The sequence below is a fragment of the Erpetoichthys calabaricus genome, chromosome 7 (genome assembly GCF_900747795.2).
Source record: "Erpetoichthys calabaricus chromosome 7, fErpCal1.3, whole genome shotgun sequence".
Taxonomy (NCBI): Eukaryota; Metazoa; Chordata; class Cladistia; order Polypteriformes; family Polypteridae; genus Erpetoichthys; species Erpetoichthys calabaricus.
Window position 1 is genome coordinate 177,073,754 of NC_041400.2, and position 26,040 is coordinate 177,099,793.

Genomic DNA, 26,040 nt, shown 5'->3' on the forward strand with positions numbered 1-26,040 from the left:
TAAGCTTCAGGCTCCAAGGGTTTGAAAATACATAGATGAAATATTTTATTGATTCATTATAGGTGTATAGAGTACAGTCAGATTCCTTCATGTAGGCAAAGATTAAACAAAGTAAGAAAACTGTTTTTAACACAGTATAAAAGTGCAGGCAGAATTAAAACCGAGAAAGATGGGCTTATATTTACTGCCTTCAAAATCACAACTATATATGAACCTTTGGGAGGCCAACGTAACAGGAGTCTTTGCAGAGTGAACAGATTGTGCCATATTACAGATCTGGGGAGGTAACAAAATAATATATGACAAAATAAAATGGGATCCATTTAAAATATGGCAAAATAAACCATGAAACTGAACATTGTAAATCTGGCAGGATTAGAAACCTTATAATAAAACTATACAAATCAGATATTTATAATGACAAAATTACAGCACTTGTGAACACTTGGTACAGTCTCAGAAATGCCAGAAAATTTCTTGGCAGTCTTAAGCTATTCCCATAGTCCCATAGTCCCCAGTGCTGAAATGTCGCAGTAAGGTGTGTTGTGTGTAATTTCCTTATGATGGATTATTAAAAGACTATTAGAATGATTTGACCATCCTTCCATCCTTTTTTCTGAACCAGCTAAAATGGATCTCCTACTATTATAAAATTTGATATTGCTACTTCTTAGCTTATTCGCCTCATAGTAGGTGAGTTCACTTATTTCTAGGATGCCCTCATTATATATTTGAGAGCATTAACTCTCAGGGCCCTTATCTCTTAAATGCAGAGTTATTAACAAAACATTACTTATGTTTTCAAACAGTATTACTAGTATCAACTACCACTGTTGAAAATTCAGTAACATTTCTATAAAGCTTTTGTTTTCTGCCCTTAAGCAGCTACTGGTGTCTTCTAGTAAATGTTGCTGCCCGAGGATATGCCTGTGTGTGTCTATAGAGTGTCTTTCATATCAGAAATGTAATAAGAGAAATGCCAACACTGCTAATCTATGTCAGAAATCCCTAATGCTGCAGTCTTGTGTTACATGGAAAAAATTGGAAATAAAACCTTCCCAGGTAAGAAATGTCATATAAGAACACCTTTCAAAGTAGAAGTATCCACATGCAGCAGAATGAAAGAGGTCTGACAAACAAGAGAACATTCGGGCCATGACGCTTGTCTACTTAGTCTGATGTTTTTAAAAAGTTTTCAAGGCTTCTGCTTCAACTGCATTATTTGAAAGATGTTATACTGGAGATCCCAAAACAAGAAATTTAGAGGTAACTTTATTGATTATTTTCACTGGAATGAGGTCTTTCGTCACCTTATTTCATTACAGAAGATAATAATTGGTCAGCTTATCAAGAAAGGGTATTTTATGGTTGTGATGTATTTGATACAATGCATTATTCAAGTAATGTGTTTCTGTTGGCTTTCATGTACAGTAATCCCTTGCTATATTGCGCTTCGACTTTCGCGGCTTCACTCTATCGCGGATTTTATATGTAAGCATATCTGAATATATAACACGGATTTTTCACTGCTTCGCGGGTTTCTGCGGACAATGGGTCTTTTTACTTCTGGTACATGCTTCCTCAGTTGGTCTGCCCAGTTGATTTCATACAAGGGACGCTATTGGTGGATGACTGAGAAGCTACCCAATCAGAGCATGCAGTTAAGTTCCTGTGTGCTGATTGGTTTAGCGACGGAGTGCTGCATTAACCAGGAAGTCTCATCTCACTCATTCAGCATTAACGTGCTCCTGCTACTGGGGCCGTGTCCAAGCGCCAACAGAAAATGCAAATGATTGCACAAAAGGTAAAAATTTTGGATATGTTGAAGGAAGGGAACAGCTACACCGCTGCAGGACACCATTACAGCATCAATGAGTCCACGATTCTTTTTATTTAAAAAGGAGGAAAAGCATATAAGATCTACGGCCGCAGTGTCCTTTAACCAGGGCGCAAAACGAGTTGCAAGTGGACGTGATAAGGCAGTAGTCTGGATGGAATCTGCTTTAGGGATTTGGATTGAAGAGTGCTGGAAGAAGAACAACGGTGGTGCTACACAGTCGCCTGAAGAGGCTCCTTTAGAAGAGCTGTAACGCTCTCCTTTGTTGTGCAGTAAAATTAAAACTCATCGTTATCGGACAAGTCGTCGTGTCATTGTTGGTGAGTAACCATAATTAATTATCTACGTACAGTACTTATTACATGTACATAGTTTAGTGTCACTGTACACACATTTTACTGTATACAATTTTTCTTGCATTGTACATATTTATTGCTGGTGGCCTGTCTGTCGTAATGGCTGTAACATATGTGATATCAGAGACGCTCAATATCTTTAAAATAATATTTAGGTTTTACTGTACATAAACTGTGTTTACATACATAATTTCAACGAGTCTTACCTAATATCTAAGAGAATACAAAGGGTTTATGCTGTATAATTGTGCGGGAAATGTTTATAATAGTGTGGGAGAGTTTATAAGGGCTTAAAATATATAAAAAGAACCATATGAACATATAGTTTGTACTTCGCGGATTTTCACCTTTCGCAAGGGGTTCTGGAACGCAACCCCCCCGATGGAAGAGGGATTACTGTACACTAGGAAAAATCTTTAATTGTTCCTTGTAAGAACTGAGCAGAAAGTCAAAAGTTTTTCAGATTTCACCTAAATTTCCAATCAGAGATGTACATGAGCAGAAAAAGACTAGGAAGGTGTCATGTCACAAACAGGACCTCTAAAATGTCCATACTAACAATTTGACAAAAAAATAAGACAAAATGAAAATGTAGTCCCATAAAATCTAAAACTTACACAGTATTACATTTTTAAGCAGCCATTTAATCTGTAGGTCAGTAATATGTTTATGTTTTGCATTTTTTGCAAATAATTACAACCGCTGGAGAGGTCTACTATGAAAATTAAAGAAACGTGATTAACGCCACAATCCATACAGCAGGACTAGCACATAAGTTCTTAAACTATTATGGGTGTTTTCAGATTTTGGGTCATGCAGAGATGTGATTTACAATTGTAATCAATTGGAAAGGGTTACATATATCTTGAGGAGTGTCTTGCAATGGGTCACTGCAGTCACCGAAGTTTAAGTAAATGGCACTGCACAGCTATTATGTGCGTCTGCGATTCTCCAAGGGGGACCAAGGCCAGACTATCAGTGGTGATTCTCCAATTCATCCCCCAGGGATGACTGTCAGTGCCAATTATCCAAAGGGTGACCCCCCATGGGTTGATTCTGAATGTCAAAGACATAAAAAAGGCAAAATTGGGCCACAAAAAAAAAGTTTTTAAGAACCACTGGACCACAGTATACCTTAGCAATAGTGCAACAGCAGTGGCAAGGTGGGAAATTGCAGTTTTGTTAAAATTACGCCCATCTGCTTGAGTATTGCCTAAGTTGTTAAAAAGGGTTGACTTAATACAGTTTTCACCTGCTGTTACAATGAGGGACGGCTTCTTGGAAAGAAACTTCATTTTACTTCTGAGATAAGATTATTCAAGTTGACCTGGTTAGCAGATATCTAGGTTAGCCCAATAACTGAACCTGATGTTTTCCAAACTTTGTCAGGGTTTCCAATATAAAAACATGATTTGGGAGTTTGCTCATTTCAAGATTTCTTTTTTGTGAAAAAGTTCTTTCTGGTTCTTATATACTCTAACATAAGAACATTATAAAATTGACAAACAAGAGAAGCCCATTTAATCCATCAAGCTTATTTGTTCAGTTAATAGTTAAGGTGTCCCAGTATCTCATCCAGATACTTCTTAAAGGTTGTCAGGGTGTCTGCTTCAAATACATGTCTCAGTAGTTTGTTCCAGATTCCCACAACTCTGAGTCAACAAGTGCTTCCTGGCTTCACTTCCCTTAATTTCTATCGGTATCCTCAAATGTGTGATCCCCCATTAAGTTGAAAAGAATTTTTCTGTATCTGCTTTATCAATGCCTTTCTAGATTTTGAAGACCCGTATTAGGTCCTCCAGTCAGTCTCCCCTACTTTGAGAATAAATAAGTTAATTCTCAAGGTCTGTCAGAGTTAAAACATGTCTTTAACTCCTAGGATTCACCAAGTTGATCTCCTCTGCACAGCCTCAAGTGCTGCTCTGTTTCTCTCGTAGCATGGTGACAACAGAACTGCACACAACACTCCAGATGTGGTCTCATAACCTCATTTTTTTGCCTTTTGGAGCTTCTACACATTGCTTAGATTATGAAAATGTTGTGTCAATGTAAACCCCTAAATCCTTTTCAGAAGCTGCATCCTTTAGGACAGTGTCTCCCATCTTGTAAGCGTTTGCCCTACTCTGAAGCTTATCCGAATCTTCTTGAATTGTTTTTGTGCCTCCTCAATGTACGCCATTCCTCCAATTTAAGTATCACCTGCAAAATTCACTAGTTTACTACCTATATTGAAATCTATGCCATTAATAAGTAATGGTCCAAAGATAGACCCTCACTCCACATGAAGAGTACATATATGACAGGAATGCTGCATCTCCTGCTGGTGAACCAATCTGAAACTTAGTGTTGCAGGTCACCTCTAATGCCTACAGCTTCTAGTTTCAGAATGAATCTTCGGTATGGCTTTTTGTTAGTCTAGTAAATTATGTTGTATGCTTTGCTTTTGTCAACTATCACAGTGGCTTGTTCCAAAAAATCTAAAAGACTGCTGTGGCAGAATCTTTCTCTCATAAACCCATACTGGCTGTTCTTTAGTATGTTACTTTTATATTTGTACTTTTCTAATTTATTTCTTATTAACTCTTAATTTCCATTGATGTTCACAGGACCATGATTTGTTATTTAATTGAAAGAACCAACTGGTTGGATCTTACTTTCGACCCCGTGCTGCAGTTGTGGTTTCTAATCCCCGAAGCCCAAAGTGATTAAGCAGATTCATTAGTAGAAGGATGAGCATGATGAATAAAACATCACTAACCAGAACTCCACCTGTGGGAATATTTATTTGATTTAGTAGGATTTGTGTTTGTCGTCTAATTGTGCCATATGAATGACACAAATTTTCTGAATTTCACATTGAATCACTTCTCATGTACTGCTGACATTTGAGTCAAAGACCTTCCAAACGTGGCTCCTGTCCTGCCCCTGCTACCTACCTCCATGACGGTTAAGGTGTCCCTGCAATCCTATATATGAAACAGCCGTTTTGCTAACCCATGCCAGTTTTCTTTTCTATTTAAATTTATTTTGAGTCTTTTTTTTTAACGGATTAACACATGGCACATTGTATGTCCATGCCTGTCCATACCATAACGTAAAGAGGTACATACAAGGCCAATCAATACTTTCTAACAGACAGGAAAGTGTTAATGTCTTACATTTTCTAATAAGGTCTCGGATAAATCACGTACATAAAGCATACCGAATTCTGCATTCGCATCTTCATGGCCGTGATTCCGACTGTTGGCTTCGCGGCGGAACAGGGTTCTAACTACAGCTATATCCGCCAAGAAATGAATGGCGCTCCGCTGTTCCGGTATTTCTGCCTGCACGTAATTGTTCGTGACAGTCCCAAAGTAGGCAATTGTGAATGAGTTGGAGTTACTGATGTCGTCACCGTGGTTTCTGGAAGCTTCCCTGTGACTCCGGTTCTGACTCACCGCTGAAGGAATGCCGAAAACTTCAGCCAAACATGAAGCTGTACGCGCTGCTAAGATCACAGTATGAGACCGGCCAAACCAGCCAATGATTGTAAACCTTGCTCTCGTGCTCCAACGAAAAGGGCCGAAAGCAGACTGGCACATTTGAGGACCAATTGATTCGAAGGAGCGTCATTAAACTAACCAATTGGAATGAAGAATGAACGGGGACACTGCGAGGGAGGGAGAGAAGGGGAAAATCCGAATCACTGATTGATATTTTAAGACACCAATCACAAGCGCGATAGTGTAGTCCGTGTGTCCTAGTTTGGTGAGTAGAAGGCGGGTGCTTAGAAAGGGGGCCGCGTCGCTAAATGTGGGCGGAGTGTATAGAATAGGTTGACAGGCGGCGAGGCAGTGTCTGACAGTCAGCATAGCAGAAACTCGAGCACGGTAAGGTAGTTTGAACCTTCAGACTGAATTGCTGCACGTTTTTGAAACATGCTTATAGCTGACAGGCGAAGATAGCCAGGGCTTAAATTATTGCAAAGAGGACAACTGAGTTTGTGACTTAGATTCATATAACTTGACCGGCATTCTGACTGAGGCAAATTGTCTGGTAAGAATTCCTCCTCCTTTAACGGTTTTAGCTGGTCGTGGAAGCCTGCCTTGGTGCCTAACAGGAGCAGGGTGGTGATTTGAGGAATCGCATACTGAGATTGGGATCAACGGAAAACTGGTACTTTAATATTCTGGAATATTTAAATCACCGTATGGCACCAGCAACATTAGTAAGAATGTGTATCCTTCATCTTTTTGTGATATGCATTTAATTCTGTTACCGTTATCTTGTCCATATTATTATTAATAATATCATACATAATATTATGTTCATACATACTGTTTAATACTTCTCTGCACCCAACATGCATACAAACAAGAACAATCTTTTTGAATTTCTTGTAATTGCTTGAATTTTCATTTTTTCTTAATCTGTTTGTAAATATTTCAGTAACATTGTATTTATTTAATGTGCAAAGCCTGGATAGACTTTGAATGCTGCTGGTACCATGTGGCTCTTAAGTTTTTTTTGTGTCTTCATCTATGGCAGTCAAAAGTGTAAACTAATAGTGTGATATTGTGAGAAATGCAAGATTGTATCCAATTGTTTTATATCTGGTCTATAAAACTTGGAATAGTATGATTTACCAATGCTAGTTTTCAGCAGTAATCTTAAATAGACATTCATTTCATTGAATTTTAAAATATCTCTTTTTTGTATGTGTGTGTGTGTGTAATTAATGTGAACTTAATTCCAATTCACAGAGTTAATAAGAATAGAAACAGGCTTCTTAAAAATGTTATCTATGTTCCATCAGATAGAATCAGCCTGCTTTTGACACCGGTGTTTCTTTTCTCATCTGCTGGTGGTCATCTGAGAATACTGCGCTGAAGCAAACTGCATTAATATTTCACACATATTCTATTTTATTTAATCACATTTTTTATCATAATCTCGTACTTTCCAGCATTACTTGTGTTACTGGCTTTTTTTTCCCAGTCAGTCTTCCAATCGCCTGAAATATCCATGAACGGAGTCTCCTGCATAGCAGGAGCCTGTGTCATGGGCTTTTCCACCTTCTTTTTCTAGCAAGCATCTACTTCCCACGCTTCACAAGCTGAGTGTATAAAAGCATTTTTATTCAGCTTAGACACAGTCGCTCTGTATTTTTAATAATTCTGACTCAACCGCAATTTGGACTTCAACTCGTTTTCTTTACATTCGGAAATTGTACGCTTTTGTGTGTGGTTTTAACCGCATACATTTCATGCCATCTTTGTCAGTGCATGAAAGACCATCCCATAGTATTAACATTTTTTTTTCAAACGCTTTCATTCAGATGCACTCGTTAACAGCTCGAGTAAATGTGTACCTCCTAATTGTGCTGATTTAGACCACCTGAAGAAGTCAGTTATTAAATTAATATTTTAACAGCAAGTAGTCTGTTTTAGTTTAATTTTTTATCCATGTCAGACTAAATGGTTTTGACTTGAAACATTTTCTTGTTTTTGGATAAAAGGTTTGCAGTGTACCTGATACAAATATGAATGTGCCGACTTGCATTTCATTCTTCCCAGCACATGCATACCACCGCAGATACGGTTGTGGTACTGAAAAAAATAATGGTACATCTCTATCATTCTGTGCATATTGGAAAGAAACACAGTGGTGCCTTCTCCTGTAGACTAGTGCTATCTGCACAGCTGAATTGCATTGTGATCATTTTTTGTGTCAGCTGGTCCATGACGTGGGCTGGCTTTCTAGGAAAAATGAAAAAAAGACATCAATGTGCTTGACCTTAAGATACACGCGTGCTTTAAGCTGTACAGAGTTTTGACACCTCAACTTGAATACTGATTTGTGGTAACGACAAAAGGAAATGTTTTGATTTTTTTTACCTTTCTAGACAATTGCATTTTAATCACACAGCATTGTTTATATAAATGTATTTCTTAATTTGGTAAAGATCTTTCGTAGGTAAAAACTGCAGGCAGCTTAGTCGGGGCCATGTGAGGTCACTTGGATGTGCCAGTGCCCACCCTTCCTTAATGGCTGCACATGGGAGCATTTTGCAAATTAAAAGCTGTACTGTAATAAATACAGTGCTATATGCAAAATGCTTGTCTGAGAATGCCTAGATTTGACTCGGGATTGCAGACACAACTTGAGATCCATTCACTGCTCTGTTTCAGAAGATGACATAACCTTAGTTATGCAGGGGATGAACATTTAGGCATTGTGGTGTAGGACCTTAAATGACTTGAAGTTTGCATCGCAGAATGTGTCTCCCTGTAATTGCCAGACTGACTAACTGCTGTTTAACTTGTTTTCCTAGGACGTGTGAGTGGTTGTCCCATAACTACACTGGCTGACAGAAACCATGGGGAAGGACTACTACAGGGTCTTAGGAATCCAGTCGGGCTCAAATGAGGAGGAGATTAAAAAAGCCTACAAGAAGATGGCATTGAAGTTCCATCCTGACAAAAATAAAGATCCTAGTGCAGAAGACAAGTTCAAGGAGATTGCAGAAGCTTACGATGTACTTAGCGACCCCAAGAAGAGGACAATATACGATCAGTATGGTGAGGAGGGTGAGTGTGATTGTGCGTCTTTTTTCCATCTAATTTTATTTTAATGGTACCTTTTGCAAATAATTTCATCTTAAGGCACTGTGCAGTAAAGTTATGATTCAATATTGTTTGGCCAGAATCGAGCATTGCAATGTCAAATTAAAAAATTGGAAAACCAGGAATTAAAACTAATTGAAGAACTGATAAACACTTCTGCTAAATAATTTTTTGGGGGCTTGAATAAAATCAGCATAGTGAACAGACTGTGATATATATTTTTTTCCACTACTGAAATTAATGAGTGAGTTAAGAATGAGCAAGAGAGGGAATTTCACAGTGAATAAATTTACTGCCTGAGGCAGAACCTACCAAGGAGTTTTCTTCAGAACGGCAACTAAAATTAGATTTCGTAGGCAGGATGATATGTTACGATAGCAAAAAAGCGAAGTGATGATTCTGTCAATATAATCTCGCAAGAGATGGCATTTCATAAGTAAGGCTATTCTTTTTTAGCTGTATTTTTATAGCGCTTTCCATGGTGAACATAACCACACGGCACTACAGCTTACCTGGCTGGCAGTGTTTTCAATCTAATACACACTGATTTATCTTGTTCTTAAATAATTTAAGGTCTTAATATTAGCAGTACTATATATCAGACCCTTTTAGACAGGTCAGTAGGCTCTTCTTACCTTGCAAATAGTTGCATATGTTCAATGCTCAGTCAAATAGAATACTACTTCTTCAGCTTACAGTTATTCAGCTTCAGTCACTAAGTAAGGATTTATTTAAATTAATCATAACAGTTACCTTCTGTCTAAACACCTAATAGTTTAACATTGCTGGCTGGGGGGTGGCATTATATAAGCAGTGTAGTATAGATGCCTAAAGCTTGGGGCTTTAAACTCCAAAACTGTTAGTCCAGCTCTCACCTTTGCTTACTGTGTGTCCCTGAGCAAACCACCACACCTCCCTGTGCTACAACAGTTGTGGCATCTCCCAGTGTAACAAAAAGTAAGTCACTTTGGGTAAATACTACTTCAGTTTCATATAATCCTTCATTATATAATGTTACTTCATTATGTTTTTAGAAATCAGAACTTAGTATTCTTTTTGCTAGCCTGTACTTTAGTGCATTGTGCCTTTGGGTGAAGTTAAGTTCAACTTTATGCAAAAAGGTGACACTCATTTGTTACTGAATTTTTAATTTTGGGTCTTTGTTGCTTCAATTTTGTTTATCACATATTCCACAGTTTTCATTTTTAAGTCATTCTTTTTATTGTATTGTTGTGTTTTAATTTGTAGTTTCTGATATATATGTTGTTTTATTGTAAAGTTTGAATGAGAGCTGTTATGAAAAATGTTTGTTGTTGATCCTCTTTGTGTAGTAAACATCAGCAATAAAACAAGTTGTTGAATTGTCTAGGTACGGCGGCTGTCAAATGTTAACACCTCACGTTTTACTGTCGATTTAATAAAAAATGTAATTAAGGTGTGCTTTCCGAATCGAATGAGGTAACACTGTTTAAAATTATTGGATTTTTTTTTGTACTATGATACAACAGTGCCCTCTAAAGGCAGATTACTAGTATACAAATATAATCACTGAGGCTTTACTACATTTTATATTATAACGTTAACAAAGTCTGCAGATCTTTTTGCATCATCACATAATCATCTTTTATTATGTGACCTTAAGTATGCATAATCAGACAAAGAGATCCTCAAAGTTGCCAATTGTAGTGAATTAACTTTGTTTGGTTTTTAGATGACACTTCTAACCATAACAACTCATAATATTAATAATAATAATTCTTTACATTTATGTAGCGCTTTTCTCACTTCTCAACAATAGCAAAAATATTTCCATATTTGTTGGATTAAATCTCAGGCAGTAAGTGACTAATGCAGAAGCACAAGTAGAGGGAGAGATAGAAAAGGTTGGTAGTTTATCCATCACAGTTCACACTTTTACTCACACGCACACTACTTCATATATGAAGTAATTCAGAGTCAACCACCAGCCTAATACACACACACACACACACATATATTCTTGGGATGTTACAAGAAGAGCACACTACTGTATCCGGTGATGAAACACTGCAAATTCCACACAGACAGTGCCTGGGCTGGCCTATGAACCCAGGAGTTATGAGGTCGAGTAACTAATCACTGCACCACCATGACATCTATAATAATGTCCAAGAATTAACTAGTTAAGTTAAAAAAAATGCCCAATAGTGACCAACATATGGTAAAATATTTAAAAACCAAAAACAAAGGGATTGCAGAAATCTCTTTTGTTTTCATTTATAATGTTACACATACTGGAATTTTGTTTAGGGAATTATTCTTTGTTAAGCTAAACAAAGCTTCTAACAGCCTTGTGATCCAGCACAGCAACCTAGTAACAAGCTAATATATAGATTCTTTCCATTTTCACTTTGACATTTACCATCAGGAATCCATCCTTAACAATGCTAGACTGTTTGTAATGTAAAATGCCTAACTAATAAGCTGCTAGGAATAAAATGCCTAGGAAAACTGGCAGATCTTTGCCCCACATTCCGGTTGTGAGTTAAGAGATGAGACATCTAGTGCCATCTGGATTGTGTCTATGCTGTCATCCCTTGGCTGTCAAGTTTTAATTTTTATAAAAGCATACTTTGTAAATGTATTCTGAAGAATTGATAGATTATCGTTTTGTTCAGTGGAAAAGCATCTTTTATAAAAAAATAATTGATTCAGAAATTAAGGCATCAAAGGAAGTTTATTGTAATCTTATTTTTATTCATGGCTGTAATATCCATGCAACTAAAAAAATCGTATACCTGGAAGCCACTACTCTAGTTGCAGTCATTCATACCAAGCAAGTCTGGAGTCCTCATTTAACCTAACGTCTGTATTTGGGTGTGGGTGGAAAATGGATTACCCCTAGAAAACCAATGCAGACATGGAAAGAACGTGCAGACTCTGCACATAAAGCACTCGCCACTCTGCTGTGTATGTCAAAATATAAACATTTGTATTTAATGTAACATGAATATGAAAATTATATGCAATGATGCTTTATATTGCCAAATAATGAGCTGCAGTTATTAGTGCAGCATTTGGCTTTATCTTTCTCCCTCTTGATTCATCATGGTCATTTTCCCAGAAAATAAAATGAAATTTAGCAAACATAATGCAATGTGAAGCATTGTACTGCAGTGTATAGAACAAGGAAATGCTTGCACTTAGTGTTAGTAATTACACCATAAAATCAATGACAGTGAGGTTTTTAAATGAAAACACATCCTCTGATGTTACACGATGTGCAATTTATGCACAACATGTTCCAAGGAATTAGTTATTTGGTGTCCGTGGATTTCTATAATTCATTTTCCTAAAGCAGAGCTGAGTGGTAGTGTTGAAACACCTTCTTTTCTTGTTCCCTCCTTTATTTCTTAACTCGCATGCACTCGTGAAATGTTCTTTCGTGTAACTGCTCTTGTGATCTTATTAAATTACAGTACAGTGGCACTCTACAAATAATGTTTCTAAAATTAGATGTAGAGCCCTTAGCAACTATGAGAAAGGCAAACTAGCTTGCAGAGGAATATTAATGAAGCAATAAAGCAATTTTTTCGTACTTCTGTGAGGCAGAATGATTAGCCTGCATCATACAGTCAGCATTAAATAGAAGATTTTAAATGGATACTTAACACATCATAAATGTGCAAAAGGTCTGCAAACCATAAAAATCAGTGTTTTGAATGATATGTCAAATAATTCTATACAGCTGTCCATCAAAAATCAGATGCCCTTATGTTTTTAGTTACAATGAGTACATGATTATTATTAACAAGGTGCAGTCAGAAAGTCAAATCTGTTAGGGTCACAAGTAAGACAAAGAAAGTCCTTATATTTCTTAATCCTACTTTTTCCAGTTTAGAATTCAAGCAGCACTGGGTGAAAGGCATTTACCAAATTAGGATGAGATTCTATTCCTTCAATGCCAAACACACAAAATGGCCTTCATTTTATACGGTGCCTTACTGTAGCAAATAACATCCAACCAGAGGCGTCTTACAAATACAAATACATTATACACTAGTTTTGTTTTATAGTTGAAGCACACTCTTGGTTAAGTGATTTGCTCAGGGTCACACAGTCATTGAGAGATGGGAGCTGAACTAACAGCACAGTAATTTGGACTCCAATTCCATATCCACTACACTATATTACTTTACACTGTTCTAACTTATAGGTAGCAGACTTTAAGAACGGAACATTGGTCTCAAGGGCTGTGATGTTGTAGCAGTAATCACTACAAAGCTGTACTGCTCTGGCAGGATTATATTGATAATTATGATTTTTTTTTATATATCCCTCCATCTATCCATTTTACATAACATAGTTGTAGGTTCATGGAGAGGAGAGTCCATTCCCAGCAGCAGCAGCAGGCACAATGCCCTAAACTAGCCCCAGACTCTAAGATAGTCCAGTTCTGGGCATATTTTCACACTGACTCGCTCATTTAGGTCTGATTTCAAGTACTTTATTAAATGAATGTGCACAGCTTTGATATTTGGGTGACAAAATGAGAATATCTGGAGAAAAAACAGATACAAGAGAGTGAACAGGCTGGCATTTGAATTAGACTCCTGGAGCTGTGATACAGAAACACAAACTGTTGTGCCACCAAACTTCCCTTTTTATATACATACAGTATATAAGATCTTTATGTATTCTGAAATCTGTTTAATTTAATTTATACCTACACATATATGTTGTGACAATAACAAATGGGACAAGGATAAAGGTTTTGGGAACCTTCCAGGTGGAACTCCATTTAAAAGTTTAAAAATGAGACTTGAGTTAAAAATGGCAGCAGCCACTATTACAGGCAGAAGGCCTGTCCCACTCAGTTGTGGGTCCAAACGTAAATGGCCAATTGTGGTTCTTGGCCATGCTATATAGTGGACATCCCAGAAGGGTACAACTTCACAGGATGTAAAGGATGTGATGTCAGTTTGCATCCTGGCAATCTGAAGAGACTGTGGAGGAAAAGGGAGAAAGAGTTAGCAACCACGTCCCCTCTTGGTGAAGGTGTCCCCTAAGCGCTCATGTCTGACAATGTATATACAATACATATATTTATATATGCATGCATGCATGCATACCTATATGTGTGTGTTTTGTTTAAAACTCACATAACTTTCTGAGGATCATCATATATTGTCCAAATCATTTAATCCAGTTGTGTATTTTTGAGGGACTGGAGCATAGGGTGGATGGCAGGAACCAGCTCTGGAGGGTTTGTAAGGTACACTCACTCATTCTACTTATAATTTTAACTCCCATCTCTTCTTGACATTTAAATCAAGAAATACAACTGTGGTTATATTCTGTGACTCATAACAAGCACTGAGACCATCTGCATTTGTCAGATTAGCTAGCTGGAGTGGAGAACACAAAATAATGACAACTGTTAAGAATTTGACAGACTAGTAGCACAGAAAGTCAGCTTCTAGTAGATGGTGGGCATAAAGTTCAACACCCATGATTAGCAGTCTTCTACTAGCTGTGGGTTCAAATGCAGTTACCAGCAATGCAAGAAATAAGTGCACATGATTGTAAACAGCTATGAATTATTGTTCAGAGAAGCAGTAAGTTGGATGGCAACTATGAGCAGAAGAAGACATGTAAAATTAAGTTGTATCACTCCACTCATTCCAAGGTTCCATTGCCATTAAAAGAAACTATTTATAAAACAGATATACTCCTTTTATTTAACGAAATGATTAGAAAAGCAGCCCCCTGTGGCTCTTTAGCTGTAATTATGAAATAGGGCACTTTGGATCTTTGCACAGTCCAAGAAGATTTTTAAATTTTATTCTGTCTTCATCATGACTGAGAATTTTAAAATGATGATACTCTGTTACTATGTTTCAGTAGTTCTAGGTAGGAGTTCTTGAGGATTGTGTTAGTTTAATATAAGAACTCTTATTACTATCTTCCTTCTTGTTCCTTTTTTCAGGCCTTAAAGCAGGAGGAGGAAGCTCTTCAGGCGGGCAAGGCAATTCCTACCATTATACTTTTCATGGTGACCCCCATGCCACTTTTGCCTCATTCTTTGGTGGCTCTAGTCCCTTTGATATATTCTTTGGTGCAACACGCACTCGAGGCACGACCAATGGGTTTGACCATGGGGACCAAGACATGGATATTGATATGGATGGTGAGGATGATCCCTTCAACGCCTTTGGACGCTTTGGCTTCAATGGTATCAATGGTTTCCATCATGGAGCAGGTAGAAGGCACCCGACAGAGTCTGTTCATAGTCGGCGTAAGGTGCAAGACCCTACTGTGATTCACGAACTGCGGGTCTCCTTGGAGGAAATTTACCATGGTTGCACCAAGCGAATGAAGATCACTCGACGACGTCTGAACCCAGATGGCAGGACAATGCGCACGGAGGACAAGATCCTTAACATTGTCATCAAGAGGGGCTGGAAGGAAGGTACAAAGATTACGTTTCCCAAAGAAGGTGATGAAACTCCAGATAAGATCCCGGCTGACATTGCCTTTATCATCAAAGACAAGTCTCACCCGCACTTTAAAAGGGATGGTTCCAATGTCGTCTATACTGCAAAGATCAGTCTTAAAGAGGTATGAGACTTTTTGCTTCTACACTGTAGTATTTGTTTGTTTAGTATTTTGTCTACATTATTGTGAAAGTGTCCAAGATTGATTTTAAAATTTCTGTATGGGCTGTTGCTAGGTAAATCCACCATGGTAGATGCTATCTAAGTATGTGAAAACATACATCCATCCATCCATCGATATTTTTAAAACACTAAGTAGAGGCTTCCAAAAAGTTGGGGTCCACATAGGCAGCATCAGGTGAATGGCAAGAACTGATGGTGGGCAGAACCTTAGTCCATTGCAGTGAACATAGGCACACAAACTCTCACTCACTCGCATTAGGCCAAATAAGCATTTCCAGTCAACTTCCTCTGCAGTTACTAGGATGGAAAAGGAAACCCGAGTAGCCAGGAAAAACTCATGAGACATGGAGAGAACATGAAAACTTCATGCAGAGAGTAACAAGGCCAGTATATACTCTCTGTATGAGTCTCTGTGATGTAGCAGCAGGTTAAACGACTGAACCAACATGTCACCCATAAGAATGTGCAAAGAGACAGAACAAGTCTGTCCCCTGATTCCCAGATCACCCTAACATTTTGAAGAGCTGTGTATTTAATCAGACTTTAGTCAAAAGCATTGTTGTTGGATCAGCAGTTATAGCTATGATCAAAATAATAAATTTGCAGCTAAAAGACAAAGGTTTTTGTCTTCTGAAAATCTTTTGCAAGTAAAGCTGCTGCTTAGGAATTTGTCAGCAGCATAAAAAATGTAACATCTAGACTGGAGATATCGCTTGCTAAATGCTGGCACTTAGGGTAGACCAGATATTCTTTAAACACACAGACTTAAAAGAGATATGAAGACAAATGGTTATCCTGTTGTTTCATTGGAGCATCATCTCAAGTACCTTAATATTTAATTCAAATATTTGTAAGATCTAGATCAGTTGTTTGGATTATTTCTAACTGTACATATTCTTGAAATTTAGTATTAAACTAGTATTTGACATCCAGCTGTCAGATGGATAAATATGATGATTTGCACATCACAGGAAAGGAGAAAATTACTTACCCTATGACTAATTAAAAACATCCATCCATCCATCCATTTTCCAACCAGCTGAATCCGAACACAGGGTCACGGGGGTCTGCTGGAGCCAATCCCAGCCAACACAGGGCACAAGGCAGGAACCAATCCTGGGCAGGGTGCCAACCCACCGCAGGACACACACAAAGACACCCACACACCAAGCACACACTAGGGCCAATTTAGAATCGCCAATCCACCTAACCTGCATGTCTGTGGACTGTGGGAGGAAACCGGAGCACCCGGAGGAAACCCACACAGACACGGGGAGAACATGCAAACTCCACGCAGGGAGGACCCGGGAAGCAAACTCAGGTCTCCTAACTGTGAGGCAGCAGCGCTACCACTGCGCCACCGTGCCGCCCTCATAGGAATCACCCACCTTAAAACTTTTTTAAAAGGAGTACTTACTTTGTACTCAGTCCCTCTTTCCTAACCCATAATAAATTGAAAAAGATGCTTACTGTTTAATCCTGCACAAAGCAGTTGCAGTTATCCCACCTATCACTTTTCTGAAGTCACTTTTTCTTTTACTAACGAGTCATGGGAGGCCAGACCATAATCTCACAGCTTTGGGTGCCTAAAAGGAGTCAGCCCTGAATTGCTTGCGTGGCCATCACAGGGCACATCCATCATTTCTTTATTCTAAGAATACTTCTTAACATATTAGGAAGATGAACTTGTAAACTGTTTTAGAGGCAGTCACCAATATGAGAAAGGCCAAAGACCTTGATTTGGAATGGAGCATCAAGATATTTTAGGGTTATAAACAGCCAAAATAAAACTGGTGCATGCCAGGTCCTCAAAATGTCTTTTCTTTAGTAACAGATTATTTGCTGTACTCACTTAAGCATTGAGGATAAAGTTCATGGGGGAATTCACTACAAAGCATGCCTAAATAAATGTCAAGATTAAACAGTAATCCACAGCATCTGCATCAATCTAATATTGACGTTTTATTGTGATTCAGTAAAAAACGAGGGTAAGGTCCCAAACTTTCCAGAAATAAGAAAAAAATATGATGAATACATTCAGTACATGATTTTCCCCACATAAAAGCTCTGAATTTAATAGTGAAATATTGGAGGCCAGTATTTAACTGTATGGACTGAAATCTATAACATTATATTCTGTTAAGAAAATTGATAGATCGTTCTTCATTGATATTTTTCTTTTCTAATTTTGTATGCAATATGAGCAAATATTGCTTTCAGGAACCAATAGACTTCAAGCATTTTACAATACTAATAACCGTGCCACATTTCGTTTGGGTCACATGATTAGTTTATGTACAAAGTCTTACATTGTGACACATAGGTATACACACAGATACACAGGAAAAACTGCTCCATGAACGTCTTCAAATCTTAAGTTAGCTGCAAAGTCAAAGTAAAAATCGTGTTGCCACCTCAGTACTTTCCCAAATATGCCCTGAAGTATATGTAGTTATTTCTGTACAATAAAATCTGCGGAAGAGATGTTAACTTATAATCAGTAGACTCCCTTGCATTTTGCAATGCTAATAATTATGCCAGGAGATTGAAAGATTCATTTATTGAGTTATCCATGGAGTCACAGAGGCATCACCCTAAAAGTGTGTTCAGGGAGGCCTAAAATGTGCAAATCCATTGAAAACTGTAAAGTTAAAGAGAGAGAGAGAGAGAGAGACAGACAGACAGACAGAGGTTAGGAGCAGGTGCTGATACAACGAATTGCTGCACCCACCACATGACAAACCAACTCAGGATCTCAGATTAAGACACCTCAGCACCACACTAGTTCAGGTGGAATGGAACCAGTGTGAGGTATTTTATGGTGGCTGGAGTGCCAATTCTACCACCAACCCCATCCCCCCCACCTCACCCCCGGTTTTCCCTGCAGGTTGGAGGGCCTACTTGTAGGGCTGGATGCAGATTAACGTCATACCCAGGACAGAGCAATTGCAGGTTAAGGGCCTTACTCAAGAGCCAATAGGGACTCTGCTCTGTTGGGCCCTTGAGCAAGGCCCTTAACCTGCAATTGCTGAACACTTTGAGTAGTGAGAAAAGCGCTATATAAATGCAAAGAATTATTATTACTCAAGGGCCCAATTATTACTCAAGGGCCCAATGGAGTAGAGTCACTTCTGCCATTTACGGGATTTGAACCATCAACCTTCCGATTACCAGTGCAGATCCCTACCTCTGAGCCACCACTCCGATGAAGGAGCTTCAGAAAACATGTATATGGTTAGGCATAGTGTTCGCCTGTTGATACTAAATATATTTAATATATTGTATTAGTTGTTTATTATCAACTGATTGCAGGAAATCTCGTATGAAATTACAAAATCTGCAGCAGTAACCCACTAATAATCTCATACCATCCTACCACCCTGAAAACTCAACATGAGATCTTCCAATCGCATATGCAGAAAGGTGAAGAGCATAAAGAAATGACAGAAGTGCCAGAAAACACTTGGGCAGCTAGGGGGAGATGTGAGCAGCTATTCTGTCAGCCATTCCATGCACCTTGTCAGATTGAGATTATCTCATTCCCCAGCCATGCAAGGGCCTCATTTGGTCACAAGAGAAAGTGAAAAATGATCTTCTGTACTGGGAAAAGGACACATGATGTGTTGATTAAAATGTTACATTTAGCAAGAAAGTAATAATTATTTTAGTAATAGGATCTGGTGGTAAAAAAAAATAATGTGACTAACCTTATTAAAGCACTAAATGACTGACTGGTCTTCTTGCACTGTAACTTCTTATGTAACTTCTTAAGTTCTAAGAAGGCAAGCGTTTGACTAAGTGCAGGAATTAAAATGTTTATAGCTTATTTTACTTTGCCAAAAATATGATCATCTAAATAGAAGAATTTCACCATCAATCACCCATAGTAACTTTGTATTTAGTGGCACATTAAGCTACTTGTACTTCTTGCATGGAGCAGTTCTACACTCCATTTTTTAACAAGTTAGTAAATGCTTCTAAGCATTACTCTTAAATTTACTCTTGATAAGCTTGCTCTGAATCCAACATTTTTTTTTCCCTAATGTCTCTATTAAACAGCTGGCAGAACATAGATAAGGATTATGTGTAGTCGAAAGTCAACTCTGTTGCCCTGTTTAATTAAGGGTGTGCCCCCTTATAAGTTCATGATATTAAGCCATCAACTTGATAATTAGGGGTTATTGATTCTTTCAAGGGGGAACAGTAGCCCACTCTCAACTTAACCTTGCCTAGTTTTACATAGTTAGGCCATCTGAGCAGTTAATGCTAACTTCGAGAGGAAATCAGGTCAGCTCAACTGCATAAACTGTTCCTTACCCAAAAAGAGCTGTGAGCAGTAATTCTGCACTGGATGGTGAGTTTAAGGAAATCCCTTTGGAGCACGGGTGGTGTGTATTTCAGTCTAGACAGAGCTTACACATTTACAAAACCATCCAGCACAATTTGTTGGTTAAGTTGGCTAAGCCGTCCTTGTGTCTAATTAATCGCATTTTCCTAAAATGGCAGGTATATACACTTCCTAAGCAGGCCTACTGGAATCTGGCCATCCTCTGAAAAAGGTCCCCATTTTGAAAGTTCATCTCAATTTCCACAAATATCAGAGAGTGCAGGTTTTATTATTAAGACATTTTCTGGATTCACTTTTTCGAATGCCTTCAGAGTATTTTGGGCTCTTGGATCATCTCTCTCAGAGGTCTTCCTTGGCTCAACACAGAAAGGATTGAATTGCATGAGCCAGGAAGAGTAGGGTAGCTTATATTTCTGCACTCTGCTCCAATGTTTATCTTTCTGCTGGAAACGCAGGCCCAGGAAACCTTTAATTACAGTGGGAGACCTGCAAGTGTCAGGTGCATCTCTAGAGAGGCTTGCTTTATTACTTTTGAAGAAGTAGGGTGCCCTAAAGGTTTTTATGAGCCCTTTCCTTCCATTTTATTTTCAGTTTTCATCTTAGAATTCAATTAACCTGTTCACTGTGATTCTACTGCATAACTTTTGCCATGCTTAGTGACTTGCCAGTGCCCAACATGCATGGCCTTCCAACAGCAGACAACACTTGTGGGTAAAAATAGCTTCATTAATGTTACATACAATGAAATTCCTACATGTGCTAATCAGTATGCAACACATCACCACCCTGTGGCACCATGATTATTGAGAATATCGTGTAGAGCTACCTTACCATGAAACGCCTGTCTTCCTTACCTGAAAAATGTCGGGACACAGCAAACAGCACTATCAACAATTAGCAATTTTTGGGCTGATACTCCTAAGCCAGACCTCTGAATCCGGAATCCTTCCTTTAATGACAATAAATTTACATTTACATTCATTTGTTTAGCAGATATTTTTTATTCACAGTGACATACAAAGGAGGTCAACGTAATCGAGTAAACTTCAGCATAGGGACCGTTCATCATATGGGAAAAGCTCGGAAACAAAATACAAGCGAGTTACAAATCCTTGATTATCAAACCTTCCAGCTAAAATCATTTAGGCAGACATGTGGCAAACAAAAGAGTCCTCAAACACTTATTTAAACACCTTGAGGGAGTCGTCAGCAGTCTGGATGGAGGTGGGCAGCTCATTCCACCAGCCAGGAGCTACTCGTGAAAAGAGTCAGGGCTGAGATTTGACAACCATGTAGAGGTGGCATCATCAGACGCCATTCAAGGAGGAGTATGGGACTTCACAAGTGTTTCCATATATATATAATGTGTGTGTGTGTGTGTGCAGACCCACTGACTACTCTTTAGGCAAGCATCAAAGATTTCAATTTAATTTGTGCTGCTACTGGAAGCCGGTGTAGTGATCTAAAGAGGGGAGTGACGTATGCCAGTGTGTAGACAAAAATTTAAGAATGTTCTAGGAATAATTTCAGTAAGTACTTACACTCATCCTAATAAAAGGCCGTCCCAGACCCTGATCATATGTAGCTGTTAAACATGTGACCACTTTGCAACCTCTGTTGCTTAATGTTTTATACTAGCTGTGTAAGCCCGTGCTGTAAAAAGACCGGGGTCCTCGAAACTATTGAAATCGTCAGAAATGTAGAGATGTCAGGTAAATGAAAGGAAGTACTCTGGGCGTCTCTCTCCTTGGAGCTTTTCTTTCGCCGACGTGCTCACATCACTTGTGTATTAGCGGCAGGAGGAAAAATAAAAGGGATACCGTTTTGCCGAGGTTAGCGGCTAAGCTACTTTGTCTTTCTTCAGAGGTTTAATTTTGCCGATGTGCTCGCCTTGTTTGTGTATTAGCGGCGGGAGGAAAAGTAAAAGGAATACCGTTTAACTGATGTTCTCGCCTCGTGTCTGTATTAGCCGCTAAGCGAGTGACTCTTTCTTTTGGGAGTTTCATTTTGCCAACGTTCTGGCCTCGCTTGAGTATCCTCGGAGACGGAGCCTGTACCCCGACTCCACCTCCTCTAACTTCCGGGCCAGACAGACAGACAGACACACACACTTCCACATGTAGATGTTTATATATAAGATGAGTGTCTTCTTATACAGAGCACTCTTCCCAAGAGTTTTTGCTGGTGGTCACATGAGGCAATTCTGGACATTAAACATTTGACCTCTTATCTTGGTTGGGCAGCCTGTATGGAACAAGAATGGACAACACTGTATAATCACAGACATTTCCAGCAATGATTACATAGGCCAACCATTTTTATTTTAAGCCTAGACAACTGTGTTTTAAGTAGAATGTCAAGGAGGTGCAGAGGTATTCACTGCTGCTCTCGGTTATTCATTTCCGGTTTCTTGTCATCTGTACACAGTACAATAAGATTCTAACTTGCGGCCTCCCACAGACTGCTGACAGTAGCACAATAAGAGCAATAGGCAATGAGTGTTCAGCACACGTCGTAACTGCTAGCCTGTTAATATTCTCCACATGGGGTGTACTCTGGCTAATTCAGTTCCTTCTGAGAGATATGCACATGAAATTAACCAGATCTGGTATGAGTGTGGGGTGTGTATTGGTTTTACCCTCTCAAAGTACCCATTCAGGGTTTTGGTCAAGCCTTGTCCACATCCCCAGAAAGGTTCTTCACTAGTGTCCACAACTGGTTAATTATTAATTGTGTCTAATGACTTTATGTGCACCTATAAGCACATCAATAGCACTCCTGAAGACGTGCCCCCTGCTCAATTCCCTGCTTACGTTTCCTTCCACCCCCTAATCTTCCTCCCACTCATTTTCTCGCTCCCCGCTCCCTTCTTAACCCAGCACAGCTGACAACCTCCAGAAGCGATTTATTGCCTCAGCTGATTCTTGAGCTACCTCACAGGCTCTGTGAAATGAGAAGACTTTCTAAAATTAGCCCCTCGGTACACTCCCACACATAAGCACGCACACGCACTTGAAAAGCCAGCAAGCTAAAGTGTAACCCTTCAGTGCCACTTGTGTGTCTCCTTGTTCTAGCCGCGTCCTTCAGAAAAGAAAATGAAAATTCCAACCGTTTTGAGAAAGGTAGATTAGATGAATAAGAATGTGGATGAGGTCGTGAAGCCGTGTGTTAGTTAGGATAAAGCATTACTGGCCTTGATTAATTTTTTTTTTTTTAAATACTCCAATATAGCAAATTTCCGGAAGTGGATTTAAGCAAGTCTGAAATGGATGGATGGATTTATGGGGGAATATAGCAGACTATAAGCAATATCTGTAATTTGTTTCTGTTCATGTACAATGACAAAATGGATTCAGTGAAGGCTTTTCTTAGTGGAGTTTATTTTATATTGTATGTTTCTTACCTTGCACCAGATGCTACCAGGATAGGCCTGGCTCTGGCCACCATGACCCTGAAATGAATGACACAATGTGTCAACAGATGGGTGGCTTCCCTACTCTACCACACAGACAGGTTACACAACATGAAAAGTGAGCTTTGTGGAGTGACGCCCATCTCCTTAGGTTCTTGTCCTGCACTGTCTGCCAGGTACTCGGCTCGATTTACACAAACGTCTCTCTGGACAGAATGCCTCAGAGACTAAAGGGAGGCTTAGGGAATTCAAATTCTTTAGTCTTAAACAAAGAAGGTTACGTAATGGCCATGTTCAGGTCTTGGGAATTCTGAAAGGCTTCGGTAAAGCTCCAAATTCTTTCAGTTAAAAAGTGGATTGGATTTGAGACTGAAAATGGAATAACTGGACAACAATAACCTGTGACAATTCCTTTGTCATGCAGCCAAAGGTGGAAACCTTGCCAACCTTTAAAATTTCTATATTTGGACAAACAATTGGCACAAGTGACACATTAGCTACCCAACAAATCAGCCTGATGGGCTCGATGTTCTCCTTTCATTTGTCAAATGTCTTGTGCTCTTCCATAGATGAGATGTTTGTGCTCTGAAGTAATCAGTAATGGAGAATAATTGTAAAAATCCAATGAACTGTAAAAAATATTCACTGGCTTGAATCTTCAGTAAGATTCACCTCACCATCTGAGGCAGGTGTTCCGACAGGATCCTGACACCGGCACTGTTATCTACTGAGGTGTAGCCTTTGGTACAAGCATCCATTTGCAAGGCAGTGACGGCTGCAGGTTTATTTAAAGACAAACTGTCCCAGAGATGTCACTGGTCCGTCGTTGGATTTATGCAGCGTTTAAAGCAGGTGTGGTGCCATCCACATTCCACCCTTTCGCTATTGGCCCACGACTGCTCTTTCATCAGGTTTAACCTGCTTATTTCACAGCTGACCTCCATATCTGGAGGTCACTCCCCTATCCGCCACCTATGAACACGTGTGATGGCAGTTTAACTCTGCACACGTGTTTAGCTCCATTTCACAGCAGAGCTTTCAGCAGACAGAAGGAGGACCCTTGTGGCGGACCACTGCCCAGTGAGGGAGAGAATCGCCAGGAAGACTCGTAATAAAATGTGTGTGAGATAACAGAACTGTGATGTTCAAATACTTGGGTTGGATATGAAATCATAGACCAAGGTGATAAACTACTTTGAACAAATATACTCTCCATCTCGAAACAGGCATATTCAGAAAAGGAATTTGTTTATATCATTAACTAGCCGTCCCCCGCGGCTCTGCCCGCGTAGAAGTGAAACAGGACAGTGAGGAAGACCCCGCTCGGCTCCCCACTCCTGAGGTCACGCTTCCCCCTCCCCTTGGCCCGCAGCCTCTGTCTTGGATTTGCGAGAGTATATCACTCCTGCGAGCAAACTATGATTCTTGGCGTGATGAGAGAAGTTGCAAAATCAACCAGAATGTTCAAGCAAATTCTAGAAAAAACCCGATCTAAATCCGTTAAGTAGTTCCCTCATTCACTAGCTAAGCAGATGTAAAATACGCCCCAAGGCTGGCTCGTGAGTGAGGAGGGCTCCGCCCCCCTCCGCCTCTCAGAGTTGTGCAAATAAACCAGTACCGCAAGTAAACTATGATACTATTAGCGCGATGAGAAAGGTCGCAAAATCAACCGGAATGTTCAAGCAAATTATAGAAAAAAACCCGATCTAAATCCGTTAAGTAGTTCTCTCGTGAAAAGCAGACAGACATATACGTTGGATTTTATATATACACAGATTAGTTCAGTTCTTAACTAACTATATTGCCCGTCAGTTCAATTTAGGGTTGTCCGTTTTTAAAATGGTACGTACCAGTACCGGCGTTCTGTTAATTTTGGTACTAGAAGTAAATGGTGGTTTTCAAGCACATCGCGCTCAGTCATTTATTACCGAACTTGCAACTGCTGTGACTCCTAAACTCTCCGATGAGATACACGTATTACATCTAGCTCGATTCGCCGAGTGGGAACTCACCCCCTCCAGCGCTTTAAACGTAGATATATTAATATGAAGGTGCTAGTGACTCAAAGGGGGACCAGTTCCGCTCCTTGTAACGATTTGCAGAGTGCGGTAAGGCAAGAAGGCTGCTGTGAGAGTCGGTGCGAGGAGTTATCCAGTATTTGCTTTGGTATCGGTACTGAGTTCTGAAAGCTGGCATCAATGCCTTTAGTACCTTTGTGGAGTATCATGGGAGCACTGGTCCAAAGGCAGATCCCAAATGTATGCCTATTCAATGTTGTTTCAATGGTCTCCAAAACGATTGTACGCAACAATTAACCGTGTGTCTCTCTGTGTATTTTTTTTCCAGGCACTATGTGGCTGTACAGTAAACATTCCCACCCTCGACAACAGAGTGATTCCTCTACCTTGTACTGAAATCGTTAAACCGGGAACAGTGAAAAGACTGCGAGGTGAAGGACTTCCTTTCCCAAAGTCCCCTACCCAACGTGGAGACTTAATAGTTGAGTTCCAGATACGATTTCCAGAGAGAATAGCCCCTCAAACCAGAGAAATCCTCAAACAGCACCTGCCTCTGTGCTAGAACATTTCCAAGGAACTCACAAGCAGGATCACGTGGAATCCTCCTTGGGCCTTCTCTCACCCCAAACACACACAGACACTAATATTTCCAATGAAAACAAGGTGCCACAAAAGAACTGCGAAAAAGAGAATTAATTTTATTACATTTTTATGTAAATTGTAATTTTTTTTCCTTTTGTAAATGATAAAATTGTTCATTTTTGTTTGTTTTTAAATACCAGTGGGGAAAAAAAAAAACAAA

At 39.3% G+C, this 26,040-nt stretch overlaps 1 protein-coding gene across 6 annotated transcripts; it reads left to right on the plus strand.

The window, feature by feature from the left end:
• The first annotated feature begins 550 nt into the window (after positions 1–550).
• Positions 551–26,040, plus strand: dnajb5 (DnaJ heat shock protein family (Hsp40) member B5). 6 transcript variants are annotated; one of them, XM_051930048.1, is made up of 4 exons: positions 551–693; positions 8,510–8,765; positions 14,770–15,401; positions 25,567–26,040. In XM_051930048.1, the coding sequence occupies exons 2-4, from the start codon at positions 8,555–8,557 to the stop codon at positions 25,798–25,800; spliced, it is 1,077 nt and encodes a 358-aa protein (XP_051786008.1). In that variant the 5' UTR covers positions 551–693; positions 8,510–8,554; the 3' UTR covers positions 25,801–26,040. The 6 variants fall into 6 exon arrangements, with proteins under 6 accessions (XP_051786008.1, XP_028661580.1, XP_028661581.1 ...); XM_028805747.2 differs by lacking the exon at positions 551–693 and adding an exon at positions 6,006–6,065; XM_028805748.2 differs by lacking the exon at positions 551–693 and adding an exon at positions 6,030–6,231.

What these genes read in the sequence shown, in the direction of transcription:
- dnajb5 (XM_051930048.1), top strand. Translation starts at nt 8,555, where the DNA reads ATGGGGAAGGACTACTACAGGGTCTTAGGAATCCAGTCGGGCTCAAAT. An exon ending in CGATCAGTATGGTGAGGAGG is followed by an intron (nt 8,766 to 14,769) that starts GTGAGTGTGATT and finishes TCCTTTTTTCAG; the next exon opens with GCCTTAAAGCAGGAGGAGGA. An exon ending in CAAAGATCAGTCTTAAAGAG is followed by an intron (nt 15,402 to 25,566) that starts GTATGAGACTTT and finishes TTTTTTTTCCAG; the next exon opens with GCACTATGTGGCTGTACAGT.